Source organism: Misgurnus anguillicaudatus, chromosome 19, assembly GCF_027580225.2.
Source record: "Misgurnus anguillicaudatus chromosome 19, ASM2758022v2, whole genome shotgun sequence".
NCBI lineage: Eukaryota > Metazoa > Chordata > Actinopteri > Cypriniformes > Cobitidae > Misgurnus > Misgurnus anguillicaudatus.
In genome coordinates, this window is record NC_073355.2 from 19,094,211 (window position 1) to 19,119,927 (window position 25,717).

The 25,717-nt window shown below is 38.5% G+C and overlaps 1 protein-coding gene across 1 annotated transcript in view; it reads right to left on the bottom strand.

Moving 5' to 3' along the window:
- gna12a (guanine nucleotide binding protein (G protein) alpha 12a) overlaps positions 1–24,702 on the bottom strand; it is a 39,148-nt gene extending 14,446 nt beyond the window's left edge. Inside the window, exons 1-2 of the mRNA XM_055190974.2 lie at positions 23,940–24,702; positions 11,566–11,781 (exon numbers count right to left, since the gene is read on the bottom strand). Of these exons, the coding sequence (XP_055046949.1) occupies positions 11,566–11,781; positions 23,940–24,260 (537 nt within the window). The 5' untranslated portion in view covers positions 24,261–24,702. The remainder of the gene's footprint in view (positions 1–11,565; positions 11,782–23,939) is intronic.
- Between the last annotated feature and the right edge of the window lie 1,015 nt (positions 24,703–25,717).

Sequence of the window (25,717 nt, forward strand, 5' to 3'; positions counted from 1 at the left end):
TGAATGGATTCCAAAAATGGTAAAAATCAAATGTTTAACTCTAGAGGAGCTGGAAAATGAGTATATTTTTTACGTGCCTTCCATAATAAAAAGCCTAACAGCCTTGATAGACTATACTAGCATGTAATCTCCAGCCTTGGAATGTCAAGGTGCTGGAAGTGTTTGTCATGGGCATATCAAACATCAGCCTGCGGAGTACTTAGACTAAGTTGTACTATAATGGCCTAGATAGGCGAGACAGACAGATAGGACACTAGAGGAGCAGGCCAAAATGAGCGTGCATTTATCTCTCCTGACAGTCCGTCTGAAGATAGCAGATGACAGATGACAGGCCAGTCAGAGAAATATAGCTGAACGCACAAGCGACACCTCTCAGAGTCAAAAGCCATTCTGCACTGTCACTTCCATTATACTTCCTGAGAAATAAGGGGTCAGAGTGATGGACAGACAAAGTGGAAAACAGGCTGTGATGGCTGATGATCAAGCTAGAAATCTGGTTTATTACCGTTTGAAGTGTTGCGTGACAGGTCAAGATTCATTTTGAAGACAAAAATGAATTGCTTTTGTTGTGGTGTTCTTTAATTGAAAGTCACTTTAGATAAAACTGTCTGCTGTATAAATAAACGAAAATGCAAAATGGTAAGCTGCATAGAAAAGTGATTTTTGAAGCCCTCATACAAAGAGCCAAATCATAGTGCGCCATCTTTATTATAAGAATTAAACCTTGAGGTGTGTGTTTGTTACATAATAGCATTGACCGGCAGTATATTCTCATACAGAGATGACATCTAAGACTATCGTAGATTATATAAGAGAGTAAAATGCTATATTATTCCAGTGTCAGTGAAATATCACAGAGGACATTCTGTACAGGTCACTGTCAAATTCACGTTTTTACATTTCCTTTGGTGTGTAGGTGTGTATAGTACATGTTAATGATATGCAAAAGGTACAAAACTCAAAGTAAATGATGACGCAAGTTATCGTCTCCAACGTAAATCTCTTTTTTTGGACTACAACAAACACTCAGGTTGTAGGCAACAGTTTACTTCCTGATATTGGTGATGTAGAGAAGGCCGACATTATCATAATTCCTCTCGCTTGGACTCACAGCCTGTAAGTTAACTCCTGTTAGCATTGCATTGTGAGCAAATCTTTCAAACATGGTTAGGAGTGTCACATGTACAGCTGACGTCAGAGGTATTCAGGCCAATCACAACGTACAGATTAGCTGGCCAATCAGGGACACAGCGCTTTTCAAATCGATGAGTTTTGTACAAAATCCATGGAGCTACAAAAATATATGGTATGTGGAAAATAATGTGTTTTTTGAACCATAAACCACGCAAACACATTGTATTATACCAAATACACAAAATAATGTTGTTTTTAGCAATGAAATTTGTGCCCTTTAAGTCTTGACATAAAGACTACCATTTCTGTGTCCGAGCCTCCACTCGTTTGAGATTACAATCTCAAAAGCGCTATTAATTTATTTTACACATTTAAGCTGTATTTTTAACCTGCGTTGTACACTACATTTTCCAAGCTCAGAACATCTCAGACACAATACTTTAACAATGTATTACTTTCTGGCCATCTGGGATTGCAGTATGGCCAGTAAATGGCGGTGTTAACAGAAGCTAGTTATTTTATAAAGTTTTAAATATGTATATTTCTCTTAAAAAATCGTATCCATTACCCTTAATGCTGCATTCACACCAGTCGCGGTAGAGGCGTCAAGCACAAGTGATTTTAATGTTAAGTCAATGTGAAGATGTGTGAAAGCGCTCTGGAGGTCTCGCAGCATGAATGAGGCGTTTAGTGTGGCGCGGTAGACGCGATTCCGCCTCATTAACGCGTCTAGTTCGCATGAATGGCGCGAATTGAGGGTTGACGAGGAAAACGCGCGAGTTGAAAAATTTGTACTTTGGCAGAAAAACGCACCGCATTAACCAATCAGGAGCTTGCTCTAGTAGTTATGTGATTACAGAAAGCGAGCGGAGTCGCAGAAGCTCCTCCCATGACGGAATTTCCGTGTGAATGTCTCGATGACTAGAATTTCACTTGAAGCGAGTAAACTCAAACTGTTCAAGCGGTAAACTAGGCACGGTAGACGTGATTTTGACGCCTCAAACATGGCTGGTGTGAACCCACGATTAAAGGACTTTATTTATCCCCCAGAGCCATGTGGGCTTGTGAAGGATGGATGCACATTGTTTGGACTTTAAGGAGCGGACCACATATTCATTTTCATTTCTAAATATATGTGTTCGTATGAATAAGGATGGACATACATAACTCAGGTGGCTTCAGAGTGAGTAATTCATGGGGTAATTTTCATTTTTGGCCTTTAAAGGACACTATTGTTATTGATTCTTTGTAGAAGTTTACCAGAAGTGGCTCACCTGCCTGCTTCTATCATGTGCAATGAGAACTTACACCTAAGGAGTCAGTTACGACATTCAAAACACACGGCTGAAGGGTTACCTGTCATCCTGGGCTTCAAATGCTTGGCGGAAGGAAGTATTTTCGCACAAAAGAGGCTTTTACTCTGTTGTTTTTAATTTATCTACACACTTGTGCTGTCAAACTGTTTAAATTTAATTCTGAAAGGCGTATCCTGACAGGATGATTTTCATTTTTACATATTATTTCATTACAGTCATGAGAACTAGAGCTGTTTTGCATTACAGTAATGAGAGTTTGGCTATGGGAATGTACTTAACCGTCATGAAAATAATGTCAGAATATAAAAATGTTAATGGTCCTGAAACAGGGTTCAGCTGAAAACAGTTTGCCTCAAAAGAATAGGACTGCAGAGAGTGAACATCACAGCAAAGATTGCCATCAAAAACACAGTATGTGTTTATTTGGATAGCGTTACATAACAGCTACCCAAATATAGTCAAATGTACATGTGTATTTTCATCTCACATCCAGATGCCCTAAACAGAGGAAATATCCGAATTGCTTTCAAAAATATTTTTATAGTTTACATGAATACCGCCGATGAATGAAAACAATTGAGGTGAAGCAGCAAAAATATCACGAAACTATCATCGAGTAGCGAAACTATTTATCTAAAGTCTACATCTGCCTCATTACACGCTTTTCATTGCCCTCTGTATATAAGGAAAAAATGGAATTACTAAAATGTTTTTTGGGAAGCGATCTCCGCAAACATTTCGGCCAAGATCCACAAAACATCTGGTCGGTACGCCTTCATCAATCTTGCCACTACCGATTAACTGCCGCAATTAACCGGAACTCTCTCTGAACCCTGAATGACATTGTGTCTGGATTTCCTCCATTTATTTGCTTCTCATACATTTCAGCCCAGGCTCTGCTATCAATGCAGACTACATCCCAGCTGCACGAATAGGTCTAGCTTTATTCCGGGGAGGAGCGTGTTCCCCGTTGACCGAGAGGCAACTGAGCAACAATAGGGCATTATTTGCCACAACCAAAAGAGCAGTGGGGATTCAGTTTTCCCAAAGCTCAGCGCTCCTCTATGCCCACATTTTACACACGCTCTTAGACTTAGATTGACTTTAATTACAGAGTGTATATAAACCAGCCTGCTATTGACTTTGCATACTTTACTCAATCGGCCAGAAACATTCGGCAGTAATAGCGGCCACATCCTCTAAAAGGAAAGCCAGACTTGTTAAATAAGTATTGGACTGACAAGTGTTAAGCTACTGATGTTGCATATTAATGACATCTATATGTAATATAAACTGTAAACATTTTTAAAGGAAAACACCACCGTTTTTCAATTTTTTACTATGTTCTTACCTCAACTTAGATGAATTAATACATACCTATCTTTTTCGATGCATGCACTTTTAATCTTTGTACAACCGCTTCTTGAATGTGTTAGCATTTAGCCTATTGCTATGGCTCCAAACAAAAGTTTTATTTTGTGCCACCATACTTACTCGTGTAACTACTCATGTAACAGTCTTTAAATAGGGAAAACATGGAAGTGTTTGGTGGCTTCTAACTTCATTCCTGTTTGGAGCCATAGGAATAAATGGGGTTAGGCTAAATGCTAACACATTCACAACGCGCTGTACAAAGATTAAAAGTGCACGCATTGAAAAAATATAGGTATGTATTCATTTGTCTAAGTTGAGGTATGAACAGTAATATATTGAAAAATGGTGGTGTTTTTCTTTTAACTGTATTGATTAAACATTTGCGACAGAGGTGGATATGCATTAGCTTCTGGTTGTGTTTTGGTGTGTCTAAGCTATCTGTGGTATTGGGGAGGTGGACCGGTCCCTTGAGATCTACACTGCAACTTCTCTGGAATGTGATTTGTACTGCTTATCTCAAGCTCTTCTGAGGACGACTTATGTTTTGCTATAAGCCATCGCTCCAGACCAATTCAGCAAACAAATACACCCTTCCTCTGCATGCATTTTCATATATTTTGTATGCTTTATATATTTTGGATTGCATGGAACCATTAAAAATTCAGATGGGTTTCACATTTCCAGAGTCAAGACTGAAAAACAGGGCCCGGTGCGAACTCTGGGTGTCATCGTAAACCATGAAAGATCACTCTTAAAATGGTTGTTTCTGAGTAACAACCCGCAGTGTGGTTGCTCAGTCAGCTGTGAGATTGCTCTGAAATGTGTTAAACATCTTGGACAGTAACGGTAGAAGTGTGGAAGCAGGGAGCAGTGGGGAAAAGACACATCCAGGACATCAATCTCCCTATGGAATGTTGAATGCCGCCTAGCTTTTGGGCAGTTTCTTTAAAAACCCATAAAATCTTTAATTGTGACTCTCATGTCCATGAGATAAGATCCTTACTCAAGGTATGTTTAAGCATAATAGAAATGTTCTGTTCGGATGAGGGATGTTAACAATTAATCGATCTACGATTAATTGTCGATAAGAATTTAATCGATAAAACTTAACGATTGTTGAATAAGCAAGATCATGCACATGTGTGCGGCGCCTGTGCAAAATACATACAGCCAGAGAAAATAAATGAAGCGGCGCGCAGAAGTTAAACTAGCCATGATGACAATGATGCTCGATGTTAAATACACACCTGGGCTTTTTAACCTCATGCGAGAGGAGGCTGGATGCCAACTCAACGAAATGACATCCGCAGTGGATCTGAGAGGGTCCGATGCAGAAAATGCAAATACGGTTAGGATACTGAAAGCAAAGACCCTCTTCAGGGAAGCCGGCAAGATTAGCATAGCAACGCTGCTATACACAGGGAGAGAGACCAGAAGCCATTTTTAATAAACAGATTAAAATGTAATTCTGGCAAGAAACTGTAAAATGTAAACTGTAACTGACTGTCATTACACTCTGAACGGCCGCAACATATATCACTGATCTTTATTGACTGGCTGAGGTGCTGCACGCTAGTGAAGTTGACTGTGGCAGGTTTTCTAATGGAAGGTTGCCATCTCCATAATATAAGCATCTTTCCTGAAAGTACACCTCAGGTCTAAGCTGATGTGACGACGGGAAAAGTGCCCTTCGTGTGCTTTTTGGATATAATTACAACAAACGGTGTATCAGTGACTCGGAAAGCGAGGTGAACACTAGAAAAATAACAATTGATGACAATTAAACTTTTATTGTGACATGTCATGGACGCACAGACTTTCATGCGACTGATGCAGAGTGCCCAAGTGAGGCGGAGTTATACACCGTGTCTATTAGTCATTATATTTCATAACGAGATAAGTTTAAATTGACGATTTTATTAAAACAACAACTACATTGACTCATTTTACAATCCCACTAGACAAAATAAAATATTTTATTTCGCATGCGGAAGCTGGCGTTTTTACGCAGATTTTTATGTCATTGCCTATAGACGGTTTTAGCAGTAACAACATAGACAAGCGGCTTTAGTGGTCAACACGTAACTTCCGGTAAACTTCGCTAGGAATAAATAACAACAAAGTACTTTAAACTTAGTTTATTTATATAACAAGGACAACATAGTCAAGTCAAGCTCAAAATTATTCATACCCTTTGTAACTATGACCAAAGAAGGCTGTGAAAATAAATCTGCATCGTTAATAATTTTGATCCTATGAAATACCAACAGATAAAAAAATCTAAACCTGACTGTCCCTGTTTGAAATCATATACTGGGCCATGGTTTGATCTTCCTTCAGGGCAATGATCCAAAACAAACATCAAAACTAACACAAAAATGAGTCACTGAACACAAAATGAAGCTTTAGCCATGACAATCCCAGTCCCCTGACCTGAACCCCAAAGAAAATGAGTGGGATGAACCGAAGAGAAGAAGCACCAACATGGAGCTGCAATCTGAAGGATCTGGAGAGACCCTGAACGAAGGAATGGTCTCTAAACTCCCGTCAGGCGTTCTCCAAACTCACCAGGCACTACAGGTGAAGACTCAGAGCTGCTCCCCTGGGAAAAGGAGGCCGCAAAAACAATTGAATAAAATGGTATGATTAATTGTGAGCAGTGTGTATTAGAGAAAAATATTTCTCTAATTATGAGATTTTCCACCATTTAAAATTCTTCTTCTCCAATGAAAGGTTGGATTTTTGTAGATTTTTTAAAGTAAAGATCAAAATTATTTACGATGCAGATTTATTTTCACAGCCTTCTTTGGTCATATTTACAAAGGGTATGAATAATTTTGAGCTTGACTGTATATAAACACATAGATTAGGAAACACTTTTTTTTATTTTCGACAAGATGTTTGTTCAAGAGTTCAGTTTAGCAACTAGTCAGACCACTAAAAAAACTGAAACCGAAAGTAAAGTTCAGACCAGACGTGTATTGCGTCACTGCATGTGCGTCTGATGAAACCGTCTATATGCCACTGCATATTCAATGATTAATTAAACAATCATTGAATATGGGAAATTGCATAAATTGACATCCCTAGTTTGGATCAGTACATATGTGCCGAAGCCCACAGAGCCGCTATTTAAATCAAATGTGTAACTGAAACCCTTCTTTGTTTTGGGCACCATTCACTTCCATGTTATTTTTTCCTTCTATGGAAGTCAATGGTTCCCAAATTTGCCTTGTTACAAACATTCTTCAAAATATCTTCCTTTCTGTTCACCAGAACAAAGGAATTTAAACAGGTTTGGCATCCCTTTAAGCCAAATCATTTTCTTACAATCATGATCAAATTCCCGCATATTAATCATAATCATCATTAATCATATCAGTTTCGTGAGATACAAGTGACCTACCAGTAAACCTTCAAAAAAGCCCCCAAAAATGTGTATTTAAATATTATGGTGTGTTTGTCAGAAAGGAATGTATGATGGCTTTGATTCAACTGTGGTGAAGCTGCATTTCACAGACGAATCTACTCGCTGGTCCGGGCCATGGCTGGGATCCAGTGTGGTTTCTTAGGGGGCAGCAGTGTCAACTTTTAACAAAGGAGCGTTACAGACTTCCTGTCCGCGAACTCTCTACAGCCTTCAAGCAAAGCAACGTTTGCGTCCAATCACAATATGACCAGAGTCCCATTCCCGCTAACAGCGAGTCTTATGATTTTGGCAGCCAAACTGACAATGGATCGAGTCCATTTTTTGTACTTTAATATGCAAACGTCTAACTCCCATTAAAGCCTGTTTCCTTTAAATGTGCCTCATAAATACCAGTGGAAGGAGATTTCATTTCCTTGTGTACAAATCTTGTCGTTCGACAATCAATCATGATTCATTCAGATGAGGTTCTTCTCAGAAACTCAAAACGATCCCTAACATCTATCACATTTAAAGCTTATGCAGATTTGTGACACTAATTTAGGATTCCGTATACTAACAAACAGCGCTTGTTTCTCATGGTCAATGCCAGTGCTTTTCCCCGATGAGATCTTATGATAGACTGCAACCAATCACTATAAGAGACCTCCTTCGCCCCCGCGCTCTCCTCCCAAGAGCTAAAGGAACGGAGAAGAAATTGAACGTTGAAGCCAAGTTCCTCACAAAGAGCTGCCTGGAGTAAAGCTATCTATCTGCCTAAAAATATCTCCATACTGGTATTACTATTACAGAGATGGTTTCTGATCTCATTAATGACTCAAATGAAGCACAATGCATATGTTTTGTAGTAAGACTATCAGGATAGAGGACCAGCATATACACAGACACACTTTTGTTTGAGGATGTGAAGGACAGGGCTAATGCATCGGACTCTGGTCAATGTAGCGAACATGAGTATCTTTTCGTGACAGGCCGAACACTGTTATGTCCTCCCACTCCCAATATTCTGAATGGACTCACATACAAGCAAGCCTTCACAGCAAAGACTGAACAAAAGAGATTGAGCGAGGAAGGGCCACAAACCTTTTGGCCCAGACGTCCAGTTTAACGTAATGAGCCTCAGAGGTTCAATGGACTCATGTCACGGATCGAAAAGAAAAACAGCTAGGTCAAACTCCAAAGACGTCACACATGTATCATTAATGCATAACAATCTCAATAACATTAAAGTGCGGGAATGCACTAAACCCTAGATAAAAACAGTAGGATAAGCTTTTACCCTAAGAAACTAAACTGAGTTATGTTTATAATAAAAGCAAAAGAACTGAATAAAAAATAAAAAAGAACTGATTTTTTTAATAACTTTTTTTAAAAGACAATGTGGTTCCACACATCGCTTTGAAAGCTGCAGGCGTTTTAAAATGTTCTGCCATTTTCTTACTCATGCTAACTTCTGAGACATTGGCCGAATGGCCGTATATGACAGACAACTGGACAGCGACAACTACAGCAGCGGTGGAGGAGGTCGTTTGACGCACACAGAGGGATTTGATGGGCTTTCTAAATAACGATACTAGAGTTTCCCAAACACACTATGATTTCGTCAGAAATGGACAGTTCCACAGTTTGCGCTGGGGTTGCGTTTACGTGAAGGGACGCGGCAGGATGACGTAACAGAAAATCTACACAAATGCGATCAGAGTGGTCAGACTGAAATGAATTTCTGAAAATGCGATTTGAAAGAGATTAGCCTGAAACGGATTCGAAAAAACTTTCACACATTCTTATGTGATTGGATTCCAATCGGATATGCACCAAAATCGAATTTGGACTGACAGTGTGAACAAGGTATTAGTTCCTTGGATATATTTAAAATGACTATATTTAAAATGACTGGTAACATTTAAAAATAAGGTTGTATTTGTTAACATTAGTAAAAGCATTAACTATCATGAACTAAGAATAAACAATATAGTTTTTCAGCATTTATTAATATTTGTTAATTATTTTTTATGTTACAGTAGTCCATGCCAACACAATAGTTTTTTTTTAGTTCATTAGGCACTAACAAATGTTAACAGTTGCAGCTTTTGATTTTATGAATGTATTTGTAAAAAGTGTTGTTCAGTGTTAGTTCCTACTAGTTAAAGCATTAACTAATGTTATACCACAGGGGTGTTGAATGCTTTAGGGGCGATTCATATTTTGCGTCTTTTGGGCACTCAAGTTCGTTATTTTAAATGTGGCGCACGGTATGCGCGCTCATAATAGAAGCGATGCGGTTGCGACTTAGTTGCGACACGCATGCAGTGCGACGCGTTCGTTTTTCCATGCACGTCCGCAACGCATCCAGTTAAAAACATTTCAACTTTCTAGAATGACGCAAGCGCACCGCACGTCATGTGACAAAAACCAACCGACGGTCGCGTTTTCCGCATGGATTTAGACGCGAAATGTGAAACGCCCCTTATTGTGATTGGTTGAGAAATGTTCCATGGGTGTTGACTATTTTTCAATAACCGCACATCTAACCTTTTTGCAATATTTTTGGTAACCGTGGTTTAAGCAAAATAATTGACTCCGGTCCTTTGAATTATTCGAAAATAACGCACACCCGCATTTTTATTTTTGAATAATTAAATGGCCCATCATCGACTATTCCTTAAAGGAACAGTATGTAAGAAATGTATATCAATTAATCATAAAATGGCCCTGATATGTCACTAAACATTAAGAAAAAAATTTCATTTCAAATACTTATATCACTGACAACAGTGGTCTGGCCAGAATATTGTCATTTAAAAAGTGGAGTTGCAGCCCTCAACTGATGTTTATGTTGTCATTTTGTGTATTGACCACCAGTTGTGTGATTGCAGTACCAGTTTTAGCCACAAGTTTTGTAATTGCAATACCAGTTTTGGCCACAATCCTACATACTGTTCCTTTAATTAAAAATACAATATTTTTATAAAGTGCTACTGCTTCATTTAAATGCATGATGGTGTGGTGTTTTCACTTCTGCTTTGAAACAATAACTAATTGTGAAAAGCGCTATATAAATAAAATTGAATTGAATTGAATTTCATGTTAGTTCGAAATTAAGTTTAATCCAAAGCAGGTTGCTTGTGAATTGTCTTATCTGAAGATGTCCTAAAACAATAAAGTCTGTGTCGATCTCAATATCAAAGAGCCAACTGATAATGTAAACACAAAAGCAGGAGGTTTAGAGGGCAGAGCTCTGTCCACAGATAAATTACTCACATCAGACACAAATCTGATTATTTAGCAGATTACAGCTGTCTGCTCTGAGCCTTTGAAATGAGTATGACAGCAACAAAAGGTCAGGAATGGGGCGGAGCTTGTCTTTTTGTATGCGTGAACAAGTCTAGCTTGGGTGCAAGCTCCAGAAACTGAATAAAGCTTATATCAAATAATCTACATATAATGAAGTAGAAATTGAATTGTAAAAAATATTTATTTAGCTACAGTTTATTTCTTTCTATAGCTGTATGCTGCTTAAAAGGCAGTATGTAGATTTTATGAATTGGCTACTGCATAAAATAATTTTTCTCTTTAAAGAGAAAGCTAAAAGTGATCATTGACTGACAAAAGTATTTAAGAAAAAAATCTTTAAACCTTCCCACGCACGAAGGCAAATTTGTGCCATTTCCTCGCAGGTTTCGTTTGTCCATCCCGTCCTCCATTCTGCTCTACTGACCTAGTTCCTCAAAACTCGAAACAAAGCTAAAAAATTGCAAAGGTGTTGTGACAGAGACCTGCATGCGAATTGCATCATGCTGTGCGCAGCTTTTGAACCCTATTAAAGTCTTGTGACAACACATGCAGAGCTGAGACACATAAATGAGTCACACTTCCTCTTATTATCTGGTTTCATCAAGTCATCCCTGCATAGGCTTAGACAGTTGGCTCAACAATTTCCATTTTCCTGACATAAAAATATTATAGTATTATTTCCCATATCCTCTTGCACTTGGATAAAAGAGAAGTACAACGCCCATATGCATGAAAAACTATTATTGATTGCATTGTATGAAACACTTTATATAGATGGCATGTGCAATAAATCCTCAGTTGGTCATTTAAAATAATCTGTGTTGCACTTAAAGTTCCAGTGGCTTTTCATTGTGCCGTTGAGCAATGCACATGCCCAAGATAAACAAGAGATTATTTATGTGTCATGTTTTATGAGGACACTCATGGCCATTTATCCACAGAGCTGTGTGGCATATCCTGTGAAGAGTGTTATACGGAAAGCTCAGGTAGGTACTCAGGAAATGTTCTGTGATGACTCACCAGCTGAAACTCACTCCGTCGCCCATAGGCTTCCTGGATCCCACTATCGCTCCACAGTGCCTGCAGGGCCGGTACATACAGCTGAAAGGTGCAGGGTTCGACGGGCATGCCTGCTTTGTTCTCAAAGGACATGACAAACATGCCATGCTTCTCGTTCTCTGAGTTGTGCCAGCGGACACCAAGCTTGTCTCGGGCATCCACGAGTACCCGCATCCCCTTGAGAAAAATTAAGAAAAAAAGATATAGATGAATGACACGTGTGCAGTATGGAACTGAAGTATTATAATCTTAAACAATTCAACAGTTGGAAATCTATCACACTTTGTTTCAAATTGGTTAAAGTTTTGTTTAAGTTAAGTTATAAAGAGCTCATCACAAAATTACATAAGGTCCGTGTCATTGTTATGTCCCTCTGCCTCATTGGTGTTACAGGGACATTTTATTTTGGCTACCCTTGGTGACTATGGCCATTTTATTTTGGCTACCCTTGGTGACCATGGCCATAGCCAGCTATGAGGTCCAGACCTCAGTAAATTTTTCATATAAAAAATAAAATTTGAAGTTCTTTGAATGACTAATTAAGTTTGAACAGTTTACTGTATAGTTTAGTGTAAAATGATGGAGATTTCCGCGTGTGCAGAATTTGCAGTGTTGCCAGATCCCATTATTTGAAGTATTTTATATTTAAACGTAGTGTTTTAGCAATTCATGTGTCACTTTGGGACATTTATAAAGCGATGAGTAGATAAGTTATAGCGATTTCTCTGATTTATTTCTGAAAACACAAGGTTCGAACTTATGACCAATTATTTCGTTTGTTTTTCATACTAATATCTGGCAACAGTGGGTGACCAGCACCTGAACTGACAGTTATTAAATAAGGCACATCATTCAGTGCGGGGAGGTTGCTGACCGGATACTACATTCTGTAGGACAAAAGCAGTAATCATCATGATTGTGTCTGTACTATCAAAAAAGAGAAAATAATTATAATTATTTGTGATTTACATTATATTATTTTGTTTTGGATGTTTAGAATTTACCATGCAGCTGCTTCACAGAAAGATATAAAACATTTCAAAACTTCAATGTGCAATCTATCAATCAACAATAATAACCGCAATTATACTATCAAGGTGAATAACCAACAAATATATGTGTCATAATCGTGCAGCCCTAGTCCCAGCCTCAATCACACCAGCCCGGACCATAAATATAAATGTACATAGATGTTACATGCTGCAGTTCCAGACACGTAGCTGGTAGTTGCACAATGCCTATGTGAGCTGTGCGTTTGCAGCACATACTTTTCACTGTTAATATTAACAGGTTAGAGCAGGGGTAGGCAACGTCGGTCCTGGAGTGCCGATATCCTGCCGAGTTTAGCTCCAGCTCTAATCAAGCACACCTGAACAACCTAATCAAGGTCTAAAAAGTCACCTGAAACTACAGGTAGGCAAGGTTTTATCAGGGTTGGAGCTAAAATCTGCACTCCAGGACCGACGTTGGTTACCCATGGGTTAGAGTATTTGCACCGTATTTGTGAACAGCGCATACTCACGTCCCAGAAGTTCAACTGAAACAGCAATGCTGCAATTGTTTTAGCACTGTATCTATGCGTCCATACATACATATCTATGACTCAGACTGCCTAATCCACTCGTTCAACTGTGTCGACAAGATTGGTTGCAGTTGTAATGCAGGAAACCAAGGCAATTTCAGACCATATTTTTGAGTTTGTCTTTGGTAAACTGCAATTTTATGGAGAAACACTGCAATTTGTTAAATGATGAATTTGCACATGGTTTGTCTTAAAGCGTATTAAAAACACCACTTAGACACATAAACAACAATAAAACCTTTTCACCACAGGGGGACTTTAACATTTTTGACATCATATTTGATTGTGAATATTTAAACATAAACTTGGCCTGTCTTCCATAGTTTAGACAATCATAACTAAGGTCATTTACATATCAAACTTACATTTGAGATGAAAATACATACAGTAATGCCAACTAAAAAATGATTCACCTCTAAACTAACTTTCCTTTTGCAATGATATTACATTTCAGCAGATGTTTCAAACTATGGGTGTAAGCAATGTTTCAAAAAGGGAGTAGTCCTGAACAATTGACTAGCGTGAACAGAGTTTGTTGTAACTAATTGAAAGTAATGTGTCTTTGAAGGGACATACTGTACCGTATTCATGACTTTTGTAGCATCCTATTATGCTTTGTCAATTTTACGGTTAAGTTGTTTATGTAATGTTAGTCAAGGTTTCTTGAACCGAAAACAGTTTACATGAAATTTAGTTTTACATAACATGCTGTACCTTTAAAGTAAACATTTTACTTGTGTGAATCTATGCTTCTGAATCTTCTGTCGCTTAAAGAGCCAGAACTGAAATAATCTGCCAAGACCTAAAAGTCAAGCTCTAGAAAGCTTTGTTGAGGACAGCAAACCCACTGAAACTAAACTTCCGCAATGAGCATCCTCACTTCCAAGCATAACAGCAAGTTTACAAAACCCTGAGCAGAGCCTCTGGCAGGAACCAGAATGGATGGGCTCTGTTAAAGAGCAGAAATATCATAAGACCATCTGTAAATGTAACATAAAGCCATTGACTTCATAATAATGAGTGCAGTTCTATCAACCAAAGTACCCAAGTCCCTTTTTCAATTTAGTCAATTTACTCTCTTTTATTAGTTTAACTGCAAAACATCCTGATGTTCAGAGTCTCAAAAGGGATCCTGGTCTCTTCCTCTATTTTATAGAGTTACATATGAATCATCTACACTGGCGCTTAAATGTGCTCTAGGCAAATGTATGCTACAGTAATTTGGGTACTATGCCAGCTTTAGTCTCATAACAAGATTAAGGGTTCCTCTGGGCACAGGTGCTTCATTGAATCTACCCCAGGAGATATTTTACATTTACGTTTTATGAATTTGGCAGAAACTTTTATTTAAAGTGACTTACAAGGTAGATAAGTATATGTTGTTCTTGGGGACCGAACCCATGACCTTTGCACTAATGCAACGCCATACCAACTGAGTTCCTGGAATAGCCTACATCTTTGCTGAGAAGAATCTGTTTAATGCTTTTTCATCATAACTATATGAGCAGACTAGGCATTATGAATCTAAAGACACAAGAGGTCTGTATATTAAAACAAAACGGATGCGTGGTAAAACCAATAAAACAGCAAGGCAGGGACAGGAAATGAATGTGGTACAGCTTGTTAGTCTGGCTGTCTCCTCCGAATTCTAATACCACCCAACCCCTACCCAGCAAACAGTTGACTAATGTAAACAGGTATTTATGATTGGTCTCTAAACTGTGTTTTTTGGCCCAGTACCTTCAACCACCCTCAGGATACTTTTCTAAGGGCCAACCTCATTCACACTTCTTTGTTTTACTTTATTATCCCATCTTATTCATTTTTCCTACAGCCTTTATTTGTTTCCAAGAGGCAGCCCTCAATCCCAAAGCCACCCACACACTCATGACCTTTCACCCACTTCGGCCCGCCACTATCTGGGAAGAGTAGACGTATCCTCCTGTCCTCCCTGGCTGGATCAATTGACACAGTCATGGCGAGAGGAGAAAGAAAGCGGTGAGGTTGCTTTATCACAGTGAAGAGGTCAGTTACAGGGCTTCCAATCTCTTCCTGAGTCGTGGCAAAATCCCAAAAATAGCTCCAAAAACCACTAGAACCCCACCTCGCCGCAAGCGAGGCTCCTAGTGTTTCTGAAAATCCTCTTGAAAAACAAGACTTGGGTGTTTGTTTTCAATGGCATCTTCCAAACTTGACTTTTGGGCTGTTGTTTTTGAAGACTTCGGTTGAAGCCGCAGAAGACTTTCCATTGGATGGAGATCTTTTGCTCAACAGACAATAAGTGATATTCTTTTTGTTATTCTTTAAAAGGAGGGGGGGGGTCTCAAATGTCTGGTCAACAAAGGGCAAATACGACACAAAATGTAGAGATACAAGCTTGGCACTTTTCTAATCGGCATTATACAGGCACTGTAAATCGGTCCAGTGGTGGTAAAGACAGAACTTAATTTTGCAGCGTAAGCACATGTGGGGAGCGATCCAGGCACCCGCTCGCGGCTTCCCCACCGCTCTGAGCAACCACAGCTAAATCAGCAACAACTCCTTAGCCATAAACAAGCCGCCTGTGAAGGAACCTCCCAAGACTCCGGTCACAGAGGAACTCTCAGATTTATCACACAGGAAAATGGGCTTGATATATGTTTGCTCCCAGTGTCACCCTTCAACCACTTCCTGTATCCTCCCCCGCAAGCATCTTTTGTGGAAAGGACGCATGAACTTAATCTCTTCTGTATGCTGCATGGCTTGGTGTGGTACAACTTGTTGATAACCTGCTTACTGTTTTCCCACAAACACTTTTTGGGATGGACAAACACTTCTGAGCAGTTACTAAATACCAGAACTATTTTCTCAAGGATGTAGTAAACAGAGGAAATGATCCATTGCCAACAATGTCACAAGAGAGGTTGGTGATCAAGATATCTTCAATAGATGAGACTCTTTGAGGGTCTGAGTAATGAGTGAGGGGTCCGAGGGGCCAAACAGAGGTGAGATCTTATCTGTGACCTATAAGATTCAAGTCGCTCTTTAGATCATGCTTCCATCAGAAATAGTGATAGAATAGATAGAATGGTGTTCAATAGATTGTAACCTTTGTATTGTAGTCATGGCCTAATGGTTAGAGAGTTGGACTTGTAACCTAAAGGTTGGCTTTCAATTCTCACGCCCAGCAGGAAGTAACTGAAGTGCCCTTGAGGTGGGCACTTTTTCCACAGTTGCTCCCTGGGTGAGGCAGTAAATGGCTGCCCACTGCTTTGGGTTTGGGTGTTCATTGCTTGGAGTGTGTTCACAACTCAATGGATGAGTTAAAGTCCCCATAAAATTAAAACTGAATACTTTTTAAGCTTTTAGTGCAAGAATGTTAGTCTTAAGGATATCTTAAAACTAGAACATGTAAAAAATAAGCATTCACAATATACAATCTCTTACTTCCGTAAATGTGAATCATTTCATGACATTATACTGCACTTCAACTTCTCATTAGACTCTAAGCTGTGAGCTAAACTAAACACTATTGTCTATTTTGAAAGAGGGATGAGCTACTCAATATGTTTCATGTACTGTTTAGAGGAAATTACATCAACGCATCAAACAAAGCTGCTCATTTCAAGTCACTTCAGTGGGCCTTTATTAGCCCCCCTTCAAGTTCATCTCCAAAAATGTTGTAATACCCAGCAATCAATACTGGAAGGATCTGCAAGATGTTAAGGAGACTATCACCTAGACCTTTGCTACTTTAAAGTGGCTGAAATGTGAAGATAACCCTATCTTAAAAATAACCAATAGTTTGATCAGCACGTAGGCTAGGATCTGCTCACGCCACTGTTGACCTCTGGGATTGTTTGTCTTCTAGTTTTTTCATCAGTTGGGGAAAATTCTGGACTGTGGTTGGTATCAATGAAACAAACACCACTGCTCCTGTCATCGTCCTAAAGCCTTCAGAGGCATGGGCTGAGCTGCTTGGCGATGACAAATAGTCAGAGGGGAGATGATGGGACAACTAAATGCTCATTGTTTGGGGTATTCACTGTCTGTGCACTGAAGAGAGGCATTTCCTCTGTTTTTTTTGGACTGTGTAATACCAAGAGCCCATAGAGACTACTATTGTGGAGCTATTCCAATCTGACCTTGACATTACTGCTGACAAACAAGGTCACCGACCCAGTTTTCAATTTAGACTGTGGAATAAAAGTATGTCACATGTTTTCCTTTAACTAACCATTATAACACAAACTATTTGCCTTAACAATGAACAGAAATGTTCACACCACATCTGATGTGACTAAGTGACAAGTGGAAATCTGTAAAACTACTGAAAGCTATTTTCACACTTAAGCTATTTTTTAATTTAAAAAACAACTTCCTAAATTTAATGATGGTATGTTATTGCTGTACAGCATTTCTAAATGTAAAAAGTTTATAGATATTCAATAAAATGTTTATACTTTCACACATTTATACTTTCAACCAAATTCATTTTTTAACTTACATGCTAGTACAAAGGAAAAATCAGAATTAGATCAGATTTTCTGCCATGTAATTTTGGACCACTTTCAAATGTGTTCACATATCTTACGGTACATTCACACGGGCGTAAGTGTTGACGCTTCCCATTCACTTTGGGTGACGTCATGTGTTGCCAAACTGAATTGTGGATCCGTTGCTCGCATCTCTCAACTTTTCAAGCGGCAACGCATGCGTCAGCCAATCAGATCGCCTTATAACCTAGGCAGAGCCAGCCAATTACATTTATGGAAAACCGGAGCATGTGTTGCGGCCACTGTGATTGGCTGTTGGCCACACTTCAGACAAGCCTTCCATCAAGCGTTAACGCTTTCGCCAGGTTATCTGACCATCATCTAAACACTCATCCAATTCTCATTGTAATTTGTACTTTTGTTATTGTTACACAACAAAAAAGCTTAGGTAAGGTTACTTAATGCATTGGGAATTATAAACCCTAAAGGGAGAATACACATATACAGTACTGTGCAAAAGTCTTAGACCGCCATGCTACCTTTAGATTTCTTTTTTTTTGCAATTGAATAGTGATCATATATAATTATTTCTCAGTCTCTTTACTAGAATACAACCAGAAAATACAGGAAATACGTATGTAGTATTAAAAACAATATAAAAGTATAAGCTAAAGTGTCAAGTATAGAGTAAACTCCCCTTCCACTTGAGCAATAGCAGGAAACTGCATGATCTCTCAAACCTAACTATAATTAAATCCTAATTTCTTTTTCTAATCAAATGACTTCAGGACTTCAGTCTCCTCAAAAAAGCTCAAGATGTGTTTCGTGCCAAGAGAGGTCACACTAAATACTGCCTGATGCCCGAAGAAGACATTTAGTTCTTAAAATTAAAAACAATTTTGTGTACATAATATTTCCTGTATTTTCTGCTTGTATCTAAGGGTGTTTTTACATATAGTTCATTTAAAAAGAACCAAACCCAGTTCACTTAAAGTGAACCAGAAAAGGGACGTGCCAAATGTGACCTCAGTCCTTTTGGTGTTCACAATATAGTGGACTCAAAAGAGGACCCAGTTCTTTTTTGGTCCTCTTCAGAACTGAAGTTATCTCAGACCCTTTCTTGTTCACATCACAACTTCATAAGAACTCAGACCCCAGCTTTCTGTGCAGCAGTTTATTTTGATACCATATCAAAACCACACGCGAAATGGACCGGGACCTCATTGATTTCACATATCAAAACGAAATCGAACCCAAAAGCGAACCGTACTCCAACTACCTCCAGAAGTGGTCTGAGTTCGGTTCGCTTTTGGGTCCTTTTAGGGGGATCTGAGATCACTTGGTTTGTTCACATATACACCCTGAACTGCTCTGAGAGCGTTTGGAGGGCTCAAACGAACTAGGTGTAAAAACACCCTTAAAAAACAAAGTTGGTGATGGTGGCCTAAAACGTTTGCACAGTACTTCATGTATTAAAATGTTAAAGTACACGTCGATCACCAATATCCAAACAAACCCTCTGTCTGGTGAGATATGTCTACAATAAAAGTAAACAGAATTGGACATGTTTCTAAATATCAGATCTGTGCGTTATGTCTTGCAGTGTTCAGTGTCATTCTCTTTCACTAAACAGCTGTAGTTTAGTGCTGAGTTGTTAAAAGAAGCCATGGTAAACCATTCAGAAACACAAGACTTTGAGCACATTCTTTGCACTCAATTGCTCTTTTCACTGGACTGGAAAGGCAGCGATTGGACCGTGTAATTGGTGCCAACACTTGATTTGTGTCGCTAATAACTTTTTGTATATATTTACATACATACTTTTATCCATTCCAAACAACAATGCAGTCAATGTCTTTTACATTTGATCTATTCCATTAGGTGCGTTTGCTGGGTTCGAACCCACAACATTGCTGTTGCTAGCACAACGTTTAAAGGGGTCATATGATGAAAATGTTAGCATTGCCACTTTGTAGGTGTGAGCAAAAATAGGTCATTGAAATTTGGCTTTCATTATGATGTCATAAGGATATCTTATTAGAATAATACCGCCTCCTTAATCTGAACTCCCCAACCACTGCACTGCCGTTTAGTGCAGAGAGAAAGAGAGAGAAAAGAAGGACTTGACAGCACAATTGAGTTTGAATTACAACAAACCACCATCATTGTGATCAGTGTTTGAACTTTATCCGCTCATTTGCATTTTAAAAAACACACCCAAAACGACACATTTTTGGACTTGACAGCACAATTGAGTTTCAATTACAACAAACCACCATCATTGTGATCAGTGTTTGCACTTCATCCGCTCATTTGCATTTTAAAAAACACACCCAAAACGACACATTTTTGCTCAAACCTACAAAGTGGCAATGCTAACATTTTCATCATATGACCCCTTTAATCAGATAAGCTATGGGAAGACTGTGTGTTTGCACACAGACACTCCAAAACACTGACCTGAGCATTGCCTTTGACATTAATGAAAAAGACTGTGTTATAATTTTGTCCTCAGCTCACCCGTCACTCTGTGGTCTTTTTGGAAATAAACTGAGATTATCTCTCACAAAGTAAGCTTAGTACTGCTGGTTTCACCCCAGGTTCTTCAAGGGGTACAGGAATATCTGATGACAATCACCCCTTAGCTAAACAAAATGTGTCAATCATGATCATGTGATGAACATTTCTCCGGCTATGGGAATAATGCGCTGATATTTGACGTTTGGCTAATAAGCACTGTGATAGTGTTGGACAGAATCTTGTAGATTAAAAATTTGATAGCCTGTATGGACACATCCTGTTAAAATAACCCTTTTCTCTATGATTCTTTCCATACAACGCAAAATCTTTCCCCAGGGCCAAACCTCTGATCTGCCAGCACTGCTTTTTTTGACCAAAATGTGGGTAAGATAACAAGACCAAGCACAGGAACATTTATCATTTCAGTTTCCAAGTAAATGAACAAGCATCAAAGTCGGCCAAAAGAGAGACATGCACATGTTTAAATGGTTATACAGTGCATATTTTGGAAACCTACTATTTTATGGGAACTAGGCTACTAACTAAGCTACTATTTTAATAGATCTATGGAATCCTTGTGTAATGATTTTAAGGGTACCAGATCCTAATCGGATGCATTTGTTGTGCATGTTTATAAAACGTGTCCAACTAGACAGAGCATAACAGAAGGGAAGCGAATAGAGGAACCGTAGTGATGCATTTTTAACAGTACCATTTCAAAATCTAGATAAACTAGTCAACGTGATAATGTTGCAGGATGACTTATATACTAGTCGACCATAATGACCCTTGATCTGCAAGTGACAAAAATAAAAAGTATGCACAATGTATTTTAGTTGTTCAGAAAAGAAACTTGCACATTTGTAAAAATAAATGCAACAAATAAAGTCTCAACTCTAGTGCTTGTTAAATATGAACCCCATTCACGCAGCACTTTGGTCCCAAAATTGAGGCTTCTGTGTAAATACAAACACGTCCCATAAATGTTCTAGGATCGCTATCGTAAAGAGGACCTAACATTGCCGTAAAATTTACGTAAGGGGCGTGCGCGTGCCGTAGTGATAATGTTCCTGTCATCGCAACCGGAAGTTATGTTTCAGTTTTTTGACACAGGGATTTAAACGCAGATCAACATTCACAATGAGAAATGTTTGCAAACTGTACTGAAGCAGAGATCAGGGAGCTCGTAACAATCTGAGATCATTCACCAGCATGACACAACAGCGCATCACGCACTTATTGTCATAAACTAAAATGCGCGAGCTTGGTTTATCAAGAGAAAAATCACGGATAATTGCAAACTTCAGACGCTGTGGAAAAATATGTCATGCGTCTTTACGGGATCTTTACGATTGTGTGTGAATGCACGCACAGATTTCAGAAAATCATTGGCATTGTCAAACGATCCCGGACAAATCCCCGATGCATTTCCTGTGTATTTTCACCAAAATGCGTACAAATGACACGTAGTGTGATTATCGTGCAATAGACACGCCAAATTCTGCTTTTGCGTGCATATGATATGCCAGTCCTTCCTGTTCACTTATATGGCGAATCGTTTCGTGTTGTTTTATTTATCGGTTTCTCATTTGTTTTGTTTTTTAAACCATTTTCGCTTGGGTTTAGGGTTAGATTTGGGTTTTGCTTTAGGATGTAATATAATATATAGGTTTCACCTTGTTTTGCCTATTTTTAAATAATTGGTCGCTTGGAGTTGGGGTTAGAATCGGGGTTTGGGTTAGGATGTAATTTTATGTTAACCAATAAATAAAATGACACGAAAAGATTCAACATATAAGTGAAAGACAAAGACTGACGTATCATATGCACGCAAAAGCGTAATTTGGCGTATCTATTGCACGATAATCACACTGCGTCTCATTTGTACGCATTTTGGTGAGAATGGGTTGGTATTTTTCGTAATCTCTGCGTGAATAGGGCTATGTAGACATTTTAAAAGAGCTTTAGATCTATAGTATCTCTGCCATTGTAACATGGGGGGTAGCAGAAGAGCCTTTCCTACGGCATCAGCATATTATCTCAAAGGCTTTGCTCTGATCACATCAGATGCCATCAGTAAACTTCCCAAAGGCAAATGTAAAAACGATTTAGAGATAAGGAGGAACAAGCAAAAGTACACAACAAGAAGAAAAATAACAGAAGTAAATAGATAGATTGAGACATCCAAAGACACGTGAGCTCAGAAAGCACATGAGCTGATTCCAGTGATAAGTCAGAGACAGCTGTAGAGACTCTTTGATACAATGAGATTGTTCATAACAGAGAAAGAGATGAAGTTAGACACAACAAAACATACAGTAGTGACTCAATATACTGCTAATGGCAAAGATAGTTAAGCTCATTCTTTTGTTAATTATAAAATTACAATTATGAGACTGCATGTCGAACAAAAGTTTAGTGATTACTTGTTTGTACAAAAAGTTTGTTTTACGAGAAATCCCAATTGTTCCTCTCGAAGTCCAACATGCCTCAGGCATTCATCCTGCACACACATTCTGGGACACATTTTCACTCCTTTTCCCGTTAACTACAAGCTGTGAGTCAAGCCACTGTTATTAAACACAGGCATCTTAAATAGATATGCTAACAGGGAAATGGCCCAAGAATAATCCCTTAGGATTGTATTTTGTGCAGATGCCTGAAACAAAACCATTATCATGACTAACACAGCACTTTAAGGCAAAAACAATTGGACTTACCTACCAATAGATTTGGCCATTGTCCAGGACCCTTATTTAACTAAACATAGGCTGATATAGACGTGTAGGTATAGGCTGATGAAATGTTTGTTTGTTTTTCATTTATATCTGACTGTTTGTATGTCTGTCTTTTAATTTCAAAAGAAAAATGTATTTGATTCATATAAAAAATTACTTATAAATTACCAAACTTATTCATAAGAATAAGATATCTTCACAAATAATACTCTGATGACCCTAAAATAATAATATAATTAATATTTTGGTATTTATTTACAATAGTAAATGATAGTGCATTGTAGTATACACTTTGATAATGTGTACTATAGTGTGTATTATAGCGCATTACTCGTGTATTGTGTAGTATTTACTATAAAAACTGTAGTAAATAGTAGTGTGCTGTATTATAGTAATTGCTATGCTTTGTTAATACTTTGTATTCAGTGGTATTACTAGTTAATTGATAAATTGTTGTAAATACTGTGGTATTATTTAGTAATTACTATATTAAACTGTAGTAAAGTGTAGTATATTTTAGCAATTTTACTAAACTTTTTTAATGTTTAGTATAGTATTCTGTAGTAATAATAACTACAGTGACTTAATAAACTGTAGTAAATACTGTGGTATTCTCGTACTTACTAGCTATTAAACTGTAGTATGCCTACAGAGTAGTATGTTTTAGTAATTACTACGCTTTTTCATGTTTATTGTTTATAGTATTCTGTAGTATTAACTATGCTAAACTGATCAACTGGATGCTGTACTGTAGTGCTGTAGTATACTTTCATTACTACAATTTACTATAGTAAATATTGCAGTATACTAAAAAGGTTTTTCATTTGGTGAATCACGAGTGTAATTTATAAATTAATTTATAGATAAGATTTACTTTAAATTATACTTTATTTATATTTACAGAAAACACGAAAAGAGACAAATCCACCACCAAACATACCGACCGACCATTCATGACGTCACAGACAACAATGCCATCTGACTGAAACAAGTAAACGGTGAGCGCGCTGTGCTCGTTACCTTGATGATATTCTCAAAGATCGTATCCCTGAAGTCGAGCAGCGCTTTCTGGTCAAACTCTTTGCCGTGGATGATTCTCATCTGTTTGAGAAAAGTGGATTTGCCGCTCTCTCCGGCGCCCAGCAGTAGAATCTTCACAAGACGCCGCACCGCGCGCCTCTCTCGCGCGAGCATCGCATCGATCTCTCGACTGCGCCGCTTCGCCTCGCGCTCCTGGTTGAGGTCGCGCTCGCGGGCTCGTTCTTTCCCGTTACTCCTGTCATCATGCGCGGCTTCAGCGGGCAGCAGACACCGGCTGAGGGTGCGCACCACGCCGGCCATCCTTTACAAATTCAGCACACTTACTGACCAAATGATGTATTCATGAAAGTCCAAGAGAACTTCAGTTTATGCGTATTCACCAAAAAACTACATAAAATCAACCATTCACCGGCCAAAACACTAACTCATGGTCGACGAATGAATAAATAACAGAATTAACTGACTTTGCTTCATTATAAAGCTAAAATAAACCAGTTAACCAGAGGTCCTTCCCCGACAAAGTGACCACTTTTGTCCATCAAAAGTGTCCGGCTGCCTACCAAACCAATCCGCTGTTCGTGGTAATATAGAAAACAATGATTTGCTGATAAATGTTATGTTAGCTTAAAGAAGTGTATTCCTTTATAAGCGACGTAAGTCCCAAAAGTTGATGCTGAAGCAGCGCGCTTTACTTTTTTGTGATGTTCCTCCTCAGTCTTGGGAAGTTTCTTTCATTGGACTCCCTGAAGCCCCTCCTGCTGTGAAGCTCAGTGCCGAGAGGGGGCGCCAGAGGATCAATGGGCGTTTATAATGGGAGGGGGATTCCAGTGTCAGCAGTGTCAAATGTACTACTGTGGCCCCTTATGTGTGTCTCATGACTTTCCAAACTTCTCATATAACACAGAAAAAAGAGATTGACAAAAATATATTTTATTGTCGGTACAGTTTGCTTTGTAAAGGAGGTACATTATATAGTGACTATAAGGAGGGTGTGATATAGAGGCCTATACATTTAAACATGATGCCTGAGTTACACCCATATTTTGTGTCAGAAGCACCCTGGGGATTTTAATGACTACAAAGAAACAAGATCGTAGTTTAATATCTCATTAATGACTGTTTTATTGCTTCACCAATATACTATGGACACAGATAGAGTACAGAATGAGCGCCTCCTGCTGGATTTACTAACATCTTTCACCAGAAACATAATTTAAAGGGGACGTATCATGAAAATCTGACTTTTTCAATGTTTAAGTGCTAAAATTGGGTCCCCTATCAACCTAGAAAATGTGAAAAAGATCAACCCAGTAACTTAGTTTTGGTAAACCATTCTCTGCAAGCACGTGAAAAAATTGGTCATTAAAATTTGGCTCTGCTTGTGATGTCAGAAGGGGATTATACGGCCCCTTAATCTGCACTATCCAAACACAGCACTGCCATTTAGTGCAGAGATCAACTCATTTGCATTTTAAAGGACACACCCAAAACGGCACATTTATGCTCACACCTACAAAGTGTCAATTTTAACATGTTATAATAAATTATCTATATGATATTTTGAGCTAAAACACCAAAGATTTATTTGACGTCTTAAAAAAGTCTTGTAAAATCAATGTCCCCTTTAATTTTTCATGGTTTGGTTTTCTTTCAGTCTGGTTTGCACATGGCACTTTGGTTTGATTTACAGGTTTTGTGTGATAGAACTTTCCAGATGGATAAATGTAAATATTTCTGTTTTATTTCAGATGTCTTGG